This window comes from Serinus canaria, chromosome 1A, assembly GCF_022539315.1.
Source record: "Serinus canaria isolate serCan28SL12 chromosome 1A, serCan2020, whole genome shotgun sequence".
NCBI lineage: Eukaryota > Metazoa > Chordata > Aves > Passeriformes > Fringillidae > Serinus > Serinus canaria.
In genome coordinates this window covers 68,860,946-68,873,542 of record NC_066314.1, presented here as the reverse complement: position 1 = coordinate 68,873,542, position 12,597 = coordinate 68,860,946, and the positions used below count along the sequence as shown (strand labels likewise).

General features: G+C 40.4%; 1 protein-coding gene across 4 annotated transcripts in view; it reads left to right on the top strand.

The window, feature by feature from the left end:
• Nucleotides 1-11,687, top strand: part of LMO3 (LIM domain only 3) — a 55,683-nt gene extending 43,996 nt beyond the window's left edge. For all 4 annotated transcript variants that reach the window (XM_009095163.4, XM_009095162.4, XM_018919829.3 and 1 more), the window contains 2 exons: nucleotides 1,995-2,120; nucleotides 10,717-11,687. In XM_009095163.4, coding sequence (XP_009093411.1) covers nucleotides 1,995-2,120; nucleotides 10,717-10,822 — 232 coding nt within the window. In that variant the 3' untranslated portion in view covers nucleotides 10,823-11,687. The remainder of the gene's footprint in view (nucleotides 1-1,994; nucleotides 2,121-10,716) is intronic.
• The last annotated feature ends 910 nt before the right edge of the window (nucleotides 11,688-12,597 follow it).

Sequence of the window (12,597 nt, the reverse complement as noted above, 5' to 3'; positions counted from 1 at the left end):
TGACACTGCCCCTCACACCCTGTCTGGCCAGGGCTTTCAGCTGTGTCTCAGCTGCTGCACCTGAGCCACCTCAGCACTGAGGTGCTGTGTGATGCCCCACACTGAGCTTGGAGGTGGTGGGACCTCTCTTATCCTTGTGTTGAAAAGTTGCTGTTGTGTCCAAGCCCTAAAGGCTGGCTTTCCCTTTATGGAATAGCAGCACTGTGCCCCTACAGCCCCTGTGCAGCCTGATCTGCTTCCCTCACACAGCTAACAGCCATCATTTCTACACAGATGTGCAGGAAAGACAGAGCCAGGGCTGGGGTATAATCACATCTAACACAAAGTCAGCCAGCAGCTCTGGAGGGCAGCTCAGCCTTGTGTCCTTCTTGCAGACAAGGAATCAAAGTCTGGGGTTCAGGCAACCTCAGTGAAACCCGTGCATAGTCGAGATAGAATCGGAAGAGAGTGTTTCACAAAAGGAATATTTCTAATCTGCTCCAATAAACTGTGATTTTAGTGATCAGCCTTCACAAAAATAGGAGTTGACTTGAGTCGTTCTAACAGGAGCCCATGAGGATGGCCTTGTCCCAGCACTTCTCCAAGTGATCACAGCAGCCAGCACCTCAGACAGGAGGAAAAGGGTCACAGCTGCTAAATTAAACAGGCACGGATTCTGTAGGCAGCACACCTTAAGTAGAAGCAGAAGGTAAAAGGATTTAGAATTAAGTAGGATTGTTGGCAACCCATGAAATTCAGTAAAATGGAGGGATGTGATTAAAAAACTGTGTTCATTTTTATGTTACCAAACTGAATTTTCTACAGAGCACCTTTGAATTCATTAGTTTAGAACTGCTTTTAATTTGGTGTTTCCCTTGAGAGCCATTATATTTTTCTGCTGTCAGCCTGATGTTGAGGAAAAAAAGAAAAGTGGCAGATGTGGCGTTTTCATCTGGTGTGCTTCATAGTTAAAAACAGCATTAACTGCTATGCACAAGCAGAGCATTACTTTTAATAATCCATCACAACTATTAAGTAGTTTAAATAAACTTAGTTTCAAAGATTGCTGCCACGTAGAGCTAAGGTGTTTTTTCTTGTTCATTATAATCCTTCTGTGTCACAAAAGGATGTGTACGTATGTTGGGTGGGTTTTTGTTTTTTGGGGGTTTTTTTTTGGTGTGTTGTTTTTTTGTGTGTGTAATACACCCACTTGAAAAGTATTGAGAAATCTTCAGCAAAGGGAATTTAAAAAGAAAATTATATAGATGTCTGGCAAAAACAGCATTTCATATTGTTCTTACAGTATTTTATACTTCTACTCCTGATGTGACTATATATAGTTTACAGCCTCATTTACTTTAATGTGCTACCTGAATAACATAATCATAGCAATAACTACGGGATAGGGTTGTAAGGTGCATGAACCACTAATGCTTTCTGACGATTTAAATGACTTGTTCATAAAATGTTCTTTTAATAATGGTGGTAAAGCTTTTAGCACTAGATGTCAAAAATGCGAAGAATGTTGGCTTTTACAAGTGTTATTTCTTTTCTAGCTAAAGTGTGTTTTAGTAATAAGCAGCACCAAAAAGCCAAGGTTATGTGGCTCTCTCCTGCACTGCAGGATCTAAAAAGAAGACTCTTCCCACTTATGCAAACAGCTTGACCTCTGCCTGCACAGTTATGTAACGTCCCTAATGTGTTTACTGTTTCTTTGTTTAGTTTAACAAGATGTTTCTTTTATCAAGAAAGGTCAGTATAACCTGCAGGAAAAAAATACAACATCACAATAGGTGCAGTATCAGTCTGTCATGAAGCTCTCTTCGGCAAGGCTGTGTCTTTGTGCTGCAAATGGGGCAGAGTTGAAGCACCAAAGGCCAGCCTTTCCAAAAGGAGGTGTGCTGGGAAGTCAGCCAAAGACCAGGCTGTGGGGGGAAATATTAATAATTTCTTAAAAAAAAAAAAAAACAGAAAAAGAAAGTGAATCAAGAATCTGTTTCTTTCTGTATCTGCAGGTTATTTGGCGTTACAGGAAACTGTGCTGCCTGCAGCAAGCTCATACCTGCTTTTGAGATGGTGATGAGAGCAAAGGACAATGTTTATCACCTGGACTGTTTTGCATGTCAGCTTTGTAATCAGAGGTAAGAGAATTTCTTGGGTCTGCTCCATAAGCTGGGGGCTAGCCCAGCACTGGTGTGGGCTTACATTCCAAAGAGGAAACCCTTTCCAGCAGCAGAACCCCAAGATGGAGAGTAAAACCTGGATGCTGTTCCTGGGACTGATAGAGAACATCTTTCATGACCTTGACCAGAAAACTTTTTGTGCCTCAAGTCCCACATCAATAAAAAAGAATAATGTTACTTCCTCTCCTTCAAAAGGCTGTCTGTCAGGTTTAATTAATTAATATTTATAAAGGTCTTTGAGATCCTTTTCTGCAGAAGAGCATAACAGTACCATTTGTCATTATTGCATTAATTTCACTTTAATTCCTCATTTTTATCACATGTATTTCTTTTAAAGTACACATTGTTTCTTCCTGTTGCCAAAACTGTAATCATTTAAATTTAAAAGATGTTGTTCCCACCATTTCCTCTGTGGCAGCATTGGATCTCTTACAATCCTATTTTTATTTCCATATCCAAACCGTAGGTTATAAAAATCCCAAGGATCCAAACCTGACACCCTGTTCTGAAGCGTCACCCATATGGCACAGTTGGAGAGCGAATGTCAAAAATGGTAAAATTGTAACATCTGATTTTCTCAGAGGTGAATTGAGCCAAGTTCATACCAGCTACACCCCGAGTAGAGCTGGAGATTTCACCGGGAGCTCCATTTCTGCCTCCCCCAGGGCTGAGAGCAGCTTTGCCAGGAACCTCTATGAGGTCTAGGGAGTGAGAGAGCCAATTATGTCCCCTCCTTAATGTCCCTATTATTTCCAGTTAGTTTTCAGTTATTACATGATCCTATTTAGCATTTTATGGCATTCTTTTTTTTTTCCTTTCTTCAGATGAGAAAAAACACAAGATATACATTTTTAAGGAAGCAATGAAAAATTAGGAAGATAATAGTCTGACATGACAGCTTTCCTAACTCACCTTGTCCTACAGTGTACTATTTTTTAACACTGTAGTCATTTAAAAATCAAACATCCCTAAAGAACCATAAAATGTACAGCTGCTAATAAGTGTAGCACACTACAATTACGCTCTTTAAAAAAAGCCAAATTGACCTTTTTCATCATGTTGCATGGGAAATTAAAATACCAGGCAAGTAATAACCACTGCTTAAACTATATAATAATGCAAAGTAATTATAGGTTCTAATGCTATTTAAAGCCCTATATCAATTTTGTCTTGCCACAGAACTGAGAAGCCAAGCAAGGCAGGCAGAGGCTCCCACAGTACCCATTTAGGAGACACACAGAGTGTCCTGGGTTTTGTTTCCTAAACCCTTCACATCCTTTTTTTTTTTCCAAACCACACTTCTGGTATCATTATTAAAGGCCCTAATATATTTCTGTTGTTCGCTTCATTTATTACATGCCATAATGGGGCTGCATATCTTTAGTGTTGGTTATGCACAATTAGCACTTAGTTATTGTCTTGTCACTTCAGCCCATACAAGACAAACTTCTTTAATGCAAGAAGTCAGCTAATCTTCATCAGTCAAGCAAAGCAGACAATGTTTGTTAGCCAGAGTGCAAAAGATTTTCATCATAGTTAGCACTCTTGGGGCTGAGGAAGTGAACTTTCTTTTTATTCCCTCCACCCCCCACCACCAAAAGAAAAAAAAAACCCAAACCCCACAGCTGTTATGAATATTTTTAATATTCCTCTTTTACCATTACAACTGCAAACTAATGTGCAATTTCACTTTGCAGCTAACACACATCGTGGTGTTCCCTGGGGCTGCTGATCCCCCTGGAAAAGTGCTGTTAGATGCTTCTGAAATGGAGCTTAACTGGGTTATTTAATAATTCTCAGCCTTTTTATTCCTGAGACTTCAATCTAATCTTTTATTTGATTTTTACTTTGCCTGTATTTTGGGCAAAGGGTTGCTGCAATAGTCTTACAGGTGTCTTAGACCGAGAACAAAAGAATGGATTTACCTGAAATACAGTCTAGTTCATCTAGTGAAAGCAGGGAGTGGTTCCAGGAGTTTCAAAGAATTCCATAAACTCTCTAAAGTGACCCTAATCCTGATTCCATTGCAATAGCTCTCATAATAAATAAATAGCCTAATAAAGCAGACTGCTTGTAGGGTTCCTTTCTTCCTCACAATTTGGGACTAGTGGCCCTCTGAAGAATTAATTTTGTTGTTTTTTACAAAAAATTCCTATTTCATGGATGCTCCAGCATAGCTCTTCTGTGGTTCTTATGGCAAAGCATCCCACTGACTGCATTCTCTCAATAAGAGCTTCAAATCTTCTGGTTTTTGTTACTTGAATAAGAATAAACCTCCACATTGTTACACACCTGGCCCATCAGCAGCTTGGGGGCTTTCAGATCTGCTAGGAAACCTTTTTCTGTTCTCTTTTAAACAGAAAAAATCTTGTCACTCACCATTTATTAATAGTTTCTGTTGTCCTTTAGGATTGTTTTCTCTTCTTCTGCTTAAGCTAATCAAAACCACACAGCAGATTCTGAGTAAGGATGTGTTTGTAGAACTTCACTTTAACTTTTTAAGTTTCTTCTTCCCCTTTGTACACAAAATCATGTTATTTGCTTTTTCCTTTCACTCCAGCCACTAATTCCACCAATATGTAATTTATTTATTGAAGAGAATATTTGTTTTTTCACAAACAGATCAAATATATCCAAAAATCACCAATGGATGTGTCAAGGCTCACCAGTGATTGCAGACCTTGTTTAGCCTTATTCCCCAGTTTCACATTTTCTTTCCCCATTAAATTTTAAAACCTTTGGGTCCTTCTCTACAGTAGTTTTGCAGAGTATGTAGTGCTCTCTGTTTGATTCCACATTTCATTTTCAGTTCCCATCTTCCATTCAGGTTTTTTCCTAACAGAATGCATACAATGTTCATGAGAATACAGAATTGTTTCTTCAGATTGCACTACTTTGCCAACACTGAATTTTTTTCTGATGTTCTGGGCCCTTGCTCCTTCCATCTCCTTCTGCTTTTCAAGCTAGGTAATATTTATATTAGCACACATCTCACTGCTCTTTGGGGCAGCCCATCCTTTGCTCCTGCTGTTGCATGACCCTCACTTTCCTACCCTTTAAAGGGTTGCTCCTGGCCCAGGGAGATGCCTGCCCTTTTTTGCCTAGTGCTCTTTGTGATGATTCAGTGATTTTTCTGCTTTTATAGACAACTTCACTGTTTGCTTTATTATTTCTGAGTGTCTACAACTCACCATCCAGAGCAAGCCTCAGTGTGGATGGTAATTAGGCTGCCTTCACTTGAGGGGACTTTTGTTCAGGCCATGAACTCCAGCTCTGAACTAACTCACAACATTGCCAGTCCCTTTATTGGCCTCCTGAATGTGACTTTTTCAGAGTGAGGAGAAAAAGGCATTGTCTCACATGCTGTACTGCAGGAAGGCAGACTGGACACAGCTCCTGAGCCACTAAGCCTGGTCCCCTGGTGTCAAATAGGCACCATCTCCTATTTTCCCTTCCTATTCAGCTCCAGGACCTAATTGCTCCAGCCAGACAGTTTCTGAGATACTTCCCCCACATTTTTCTCGATACTGATGCTTAAAGCCAAAGCAATTTTGTGAATATTAAGCTCTGCTCCTAGCCTAAAGGTTTTAGCATCCTCTTATCTCCCCTGTCTCTGTCCAGCTTTCCCCTAATTTGAAGTTTTTCCATCGCCTAAGTACCTGCAGAGCTTAGTGACAGCTTAATGGTGTGAGAGTGTTCCCCTTTCTTCTCTGTAAACATATTTAACTTCTCCTCAGAAGCCCTTCACCCCACGTCGACAGCAACCTCGATGTAACTCATTTCTGCTGAAAATTTAAAGGTGGAAGGGTGGGGGAAGGAAACCACTGGAAAAATAAACTTGTAAACAGACACTGCCTTTCACACTTTGTCAGGCTGCGTGTGTGTGACTAACAGAAAGGAGTGGAAAATCTTGCAAGTGGGCTCAGCTGTGCCTTTGACACTTTTGACACTTTTGACTGCAGAGATGATGTCAGCCTGCCTCCGGCTTTCCCACTTCCCGAGTTTGTGTGTCCTTCCTCTCACTCTGCCGGCGTCTTTAGCACCTTGTTCCCTACTCCTGCGATTTTTTTTCTCTCTGCTGTTTGAAGTCAGCTCAGAGTAGGGCTTAAAACCCCCATCTGCTCTCGCTGAGAGGTGTTTCAATCGCCTGTTCTACCCTTCTATCTGCAATTGCCTTTATTTTAGTAGAAACTGGACTAAAAATGGTTACACACTCATTGAAATTGCTGTCCTGATGTAGCTGTAAACACTTACTCCGGTATAAACTGTAAAATATGCCCACATAATGCTGCCTTTGTTCTCTGTCAAGCAGGGGAGAGGGAATACAATGCCAGGGACATCCTTATTTCAAACCCCAATATTAGATTTTTGCATGAGTGGTCATTTTATAAATTCTGAGGGCCTGAGGACTGCTTATGCTCATTGTATGTCTCAAAATTTAGAATACAAATTAACATATTGTCCATAGCCACCTTTTATAAAACAGGATGAAAAGCACACCGGGTTGAGGTTTGCCATTCAAAGTTGAACTGGGATTCTGTGTCTGTGTGTTCTGGTGAAAATCTACAAACTCAGGCACAGCTCCCACTTTCCAGCCTTTGAAATGGACATTTTGACAGAAGCCCAGAATTCATAAGCCACAGGTGTGCACTGATGATCTGGGGTGTAGAAGAGTGGCTTTGTTCTCTCCGTGCTGCTCACGGATGAACGTGAGTTCCACTGGAAGCTCAACATTTAAAAAGAGAGGAAAGGGGAAAAGCAGAGCCCAGGTTACTCACTGATTGCAAAAAAGCAGAGGGGAAGGGTGTGGGTGCAAGTCTGAACTGTCTTAATCCTCAGGAAATCAATTAATGCTTCCAGATTCTCTTTCTCTCTGCAGCCACAAAGATCTGGCACTTCCAGAGGAGGAACACACAAAGCCATCTTCCTTCACAGCAATATTTCTCTTGCTTTCTTAAGTAGTCTTCAGTACCTTGACACGTGTCCTGTGCATCAGAAAAGATGACAGACAGCAGTGAGATCTCCTTAAATATCTGTTCTGAACAATGAAAGAGCTACTTCTCAAAATAGAAGTTTTATTCTTCTTGTGATTAGTCTAGGCACACCTTCCCTTCCAAACAAGGTGATAACAGAGGTCATTTTGTAATATAAATGGCCTTCCTTTTGCCAGTGTAAAATATGACAGGGGCTCTAGGATGTAGGTTAATTATAATGGTCATTCTACTAATGTCACAGTCGTGTCAAAAGTACTATTATCAATTTATGGTGCTCAGTCCAATCTGGCATGTTAATGCAGCCTATTGTATATTCTTTCCTCTTCATCTTGCATGCCTATTAAAAAAATTGGGTGAGGGTTTTAGGGAAGGCTGAAGACTACCATCTGCCTGCTAGAAGAGTAATAATCTTGCCTAATTATATACTCCTAGCACAGTGGCATCTTAACATGCTCCTCCACTCCGTTTAATGCTTGTGCCCTGATTTACATCCTGAGCCAATTTCACAAAAAAAACCCCAACCTCAGTGGGAGGCTGGGCTTCAATTTACCCTCCCCTTTTAAAGCTGAGCCAGGTTTAAATCCTGCAGTGTGCAAACCCAATCTGAAGTGGTTACAGATACAGCTCTTTCACTTTAGGAAGGGCTAAATCTGGTTTTGAGAGTCAGATAAGGTTAAAAGTGTGAATGGCCAGAATTCCTCGTACTTCATCTGCTTACTTGCCCTGTCCCATTGCACCTGGGAGCCAGCATGCCAGGATTACAGGTTTTTCACCTGGTGCTTACCTCTCTGTCACCTAATGAGTGCACAATTCACACATTTAACACCCAGGGGCATACACAAGCCAAATATGCTTGTCACTGAACTTGTGCAATATGAAAACAGCTGCAGAATTTGAACCAGAAGCATCACCAGCAAACAGGTTTCCCCCAAGGCACAGGGGACCATCCAGAGGATGCCTTCCCTTGCAGACAGACCCCAACCCACGGGTTATCAGACAGACAGACCACTGGCAGGCTGTCCCCAGGACAGCTGCACACTTGGAGCACGAGTGGAACTGTGTGTCTTTGAGGCCACTCGTGCAGAAAGCTGTCACATGCCAGCACACACAGGTAGAGCACTCGTAGCTCCACGTATCAACATAGCTAAAGCAAAAGGCACTGACCCTTTTTATTGGGAAAGGCATCCTGCCACTCCTGCAGTTTAATTCAAACTTTGTCACTGCTCTGAGGGCTGGGAAACAAAAATCCCTCAGGCAGGGTTTGGATGCAAAGGATGCAGCACAGAGCCACATGTGTCAGGCATTGCCATTCCAAGTGATCTGCACTTCAGCAGTGCATTTGTCATTTACTAAATGCTTTAAAAACATTAGTTTGCTGAGGTCTGTCTTACCCTGGAACCAAAGGAATACAGACAGATGAGCAACATTCTCAGTTCAGTGTTTTCTGCTGGGTGCAGAGGTGGTTTCATCTCCCACTGATGCACTGGTGGATTTTCCTTGGTTTTTTGTTCATTTTGAATGTGACTTCTTTGAGAAAAACCAGTTTTACATGTTGGCACTAGTTACAACTCTTTTACCTAATCTTGTAAGGTGCACAAAAGAATTTTTCTCAGCATTGCTGTCAATGGACAAAAATACAAAAGATGGAAACTAGGAAAAAACACCAAAGAACAACTTTTATGGAGGAATTCTGTATTTCAACATAGCTACTCAAAATCATTTTGTGTTGATAATAGCCTAGTATACCAGGAGTGGGGTGGGAAGAATAATAGGAACCTCTACGTTCTGTAAAAGAGTGTTGACCATAAATAACTTAAAGATTTCAGGGTCCTCCCATAATCTCTATTTTCAATCATCATCAGCAGCAGGCAGTAATCCCAGAGAAAAAAAAAAAAAGAGTCCACAAATAAACAAACCAATTTTCCTTTAAGAGCAGAGCTAATTCTTTTCAATCCACTTTTTTATTACACTATTTTCCCTCTATCTATTTAGCTAGCATAAGGATAAATTTCCAAAGCTACCCAGTTGGAAAATAAATGGGTTCACTGTTTGTCTAGCATTCCAATCTTCACAAATGTAAATCAGTCCAACTGCTACTCATTTAAACCTCCAACTTCACAAAACATTAAAGGACTGCTTTCCATACACAATTTAATCTGTAACAATTCACCAAGATTTCTGCTCCAACATCATTAGAAATTGACTATCTGATAAAGACAGACCACTATCAGGGGTCAGCCTGTGTCATTTATGGAGTTTTACTGGGTCAGCTCCAGCAGGCACCACTATTTGAAGGTTAAATTGTTACAATTAAATACATATCCAGCTATTCCCAGAGCTACTCTGCTGTTAAATCTACCGTAAACAACACAAGCATTTATATCTGACCCTAATTGTGTCCAAGATGTCACCATTTGGAAATTATATAAAAAAAGGACATTATAATCCCTCACACATTAAACAATACTTCATGTACTGAGATCCATAATTAGCTGGTTTCATTTGTTCACATCAGTGTTAGGGGGTTCATTTAGGTTACTTTCTTTCATTTTAATTGGAATAAGGCAAGCAGTGCCTCCCAATATATTTCATAGCTGGAGAGTTCACTACAAACAAAGCCATGTAACCCTGCCAAGGCAGTCTCTAGGGAAACTTTTTTTCTCTACTGGCCCCATTCACTTCTCCCTAAGCATCTTCCAGAAGAGTGGCTTTGTCAAGGGGAGGAAGGACTGCAGGGTGTGTCAGGGAAGAGCCCTCTTAAATTCAAGCATGTATTTTTAGCTGGAAAATCCTACTTTATTCAAAGTTTGAAGTCAGCCAGGCAGGGGCATTAACATTATGTGATTGTCCTGCTCATCAGAGAGAAGCAAATGCAATCTCTCCGTGGTGTTTTGCAGCAATCAGATCGTTCTGATGCACGTAATTCTGTCACAAAGAAGGTGCACTGACACCATGAGAGAGTAGTTAGCTGAGTAACTAAATTTATAATCAACTCCTACAGGAAATAAAGGAAAAAGTTGGGTTTTTTTTTCTGCATGCCTGCGTGTCTCTGGTTCACATGTACTTTACAGCAAGTTGTGTGTGTGCTAAAGCAGTTCTCAAATCTAGTGAAATATCCAACTAGAACATAACAAGAAACTCTTACTAGGACACAAGACAAATACAAGATATCTCAGACAAGCTTTCCACTGCATGCTTTGCTGTGCTTTGTCTTCCTTCTGGTTTGCAGGACATTTACTTTTCACTCAGCTCAGCAGCCTGGGATATTTATTGTGTTTTTAGCTGTGTGCCAGTGACCTGATCCAGGACTCCCACAGCCCACAGTGGGCTTTGAATGAGGCCTTTGGCTGGGGAAGCAAAAGTGCCTGAATGCACCAGATTTTGTTGAAAGCACACAATTAAATGTGGCACCAGGGCAATTCCTCTGCTGGGCTTTCCCACATGCACATCTGGGTTCTGTCCAGCCAACGCTTGCTCTACAACCCTCACCCTGTAAGACCATATCCCACCATTTACCCTCAAACTCTCTTCTTCTTTTCTCTTTATCATCTCAATTTCAGATTTTGTGTTGGAGACAAATTTTTCCTGAAGAACAACATGATTCTGTGCCAGACAGACTATGAGGAGGGTTTAATGAAAGAAGGTTATGCACCCCAGGTCCGCTGATCGGATGCCACATCATTAAGAATAAAAAGCACTACTTTCTTTTATCTTTTTTGCTCAACATGTATATAAGAAATGACACAGGAACCTACTGAATAGCATAGATTTAGGGAGACAGAATGGTTGCGTGAAATAAAAGGCGGACTGCATCTGTATGTAGTGAAAATTGCTCCAGTTCAGAGTTGAATGTTAATTAAAAAGGTACTGTATATACAGCTGGATTCTTTCTGCTTGCTCTTGGGATTTTCAGTTTGTTCGGGGTTTTATTTTTTTGTTTCTTTTTGTGTCATTTGGCATGAGATGTTTATTTTGGACTATTGTACATAATGTATTGTAATATTTGAAGCACAAATGTAATACAGTTTTATTGTGTTACCATTTGTGTTCCTGTTTGCTTCTTTGTATTGTTGCATTTAGTACAATCAGTGTCTAAACTTACTGTATATTTATGCTTTCTGTATCTACCAGCTATTTTAAATGAGCTGTATCTTTCTAGTAAAAAGCATTAAAGAGCAAATCCCAACCATTATGCTACACTTAGAGCTTAAGAATACTGTTTACATTAAAACTATTTAGAAAACTAATAACTAGCAGCACCTGCTGCTAATGATGCTATGGTTAAGGGTCTATCAGCACTTCTCTTATAAGCCTCTATTTTTCAGGGGTTAAGCATCTGCTGTTTAATTGCATGGATTTTCCTCAAAGAGCACTTTTATTTTACTACAAAATTTTGAAAAGCAAATCTGACTGGTTTGAGCTATATTATAAAAGGTGCAAAAGTTAATGATTTTGGGTGCTGCTTTTGTGCCCCTTAGGCATTCCAAATGCCTGGATTTGATTTTTAATTTAGCTGGAAAAATTAAGCCCTAATGCAAACCAGTGCCTCTGGGTATCTTATTTTATATATATATAAATACATATATATATATAAAAATATATATGTTATTTTTCTGAAATCATTAATTTGAGGGGGGAGGAAAGGGAGAAGATTTTTCTTTATATGCATTTTAAAGAAGTCTTAAAATTTGAGGGGTCTCTTTCTCCCTCATCTCCCTCTCTCTTTCTTTCCCTTTTTTCTTCTTTTTGTTTTTTTTATTTTTATTTTTTAATCAGGGCTTAACCCTAATATGTTTTCTGGGGCTGCGTCCTCAACAAACCCTGGAAAAAAAGAAAAAAGTGAAAGTAGAAGGCGCTGTAAACAGCCCCCTCTGAGGGTCAATTTACATTAAGGAAACGACCCTGAGCTGACCCTGGGAGAGTGACTGGTTGCTAATTACCCACCTCGGTGAATGCTGAAGGTAATTTAAATGCTGATGTGGATGGGACAAAACTTTGCAATAGCGAGCGAGAGCTACCACACTCGACTGCACAGGTACCTTGCTGTCCGTGCCAACATCCTACAGGTTTGTCCCATCAATACTGGCAATTAAAAATCCTTTTGACAGAGGTGGAATCGCTGCTGACAGCTCCTGTTGGCAACCAGTTCTTTTTCCAGGAGAGGTGGACCTCTGTTTTTAAAGCCATGAAGCTATTGCATCAGCAGGACGTCCCTAAGTGCTCACGGCCCTGACAGAGCTTACAGGTGTTTGGCAAAGGAAAGCAGGATGAATGTTTAAAAAGTTGTTCAATGCATATTTATGTCTTGTCTGTTTGCCACTGTAATCTAGCTCACTGGGAAAACAACCTGTATTAAAAACAAACAAACAACAAAACAGTATTGAGAAGGAAAAAAAGAAAAAGCCAACAAGAAACCCACTCCACCCTGTGTTGTTATGAAG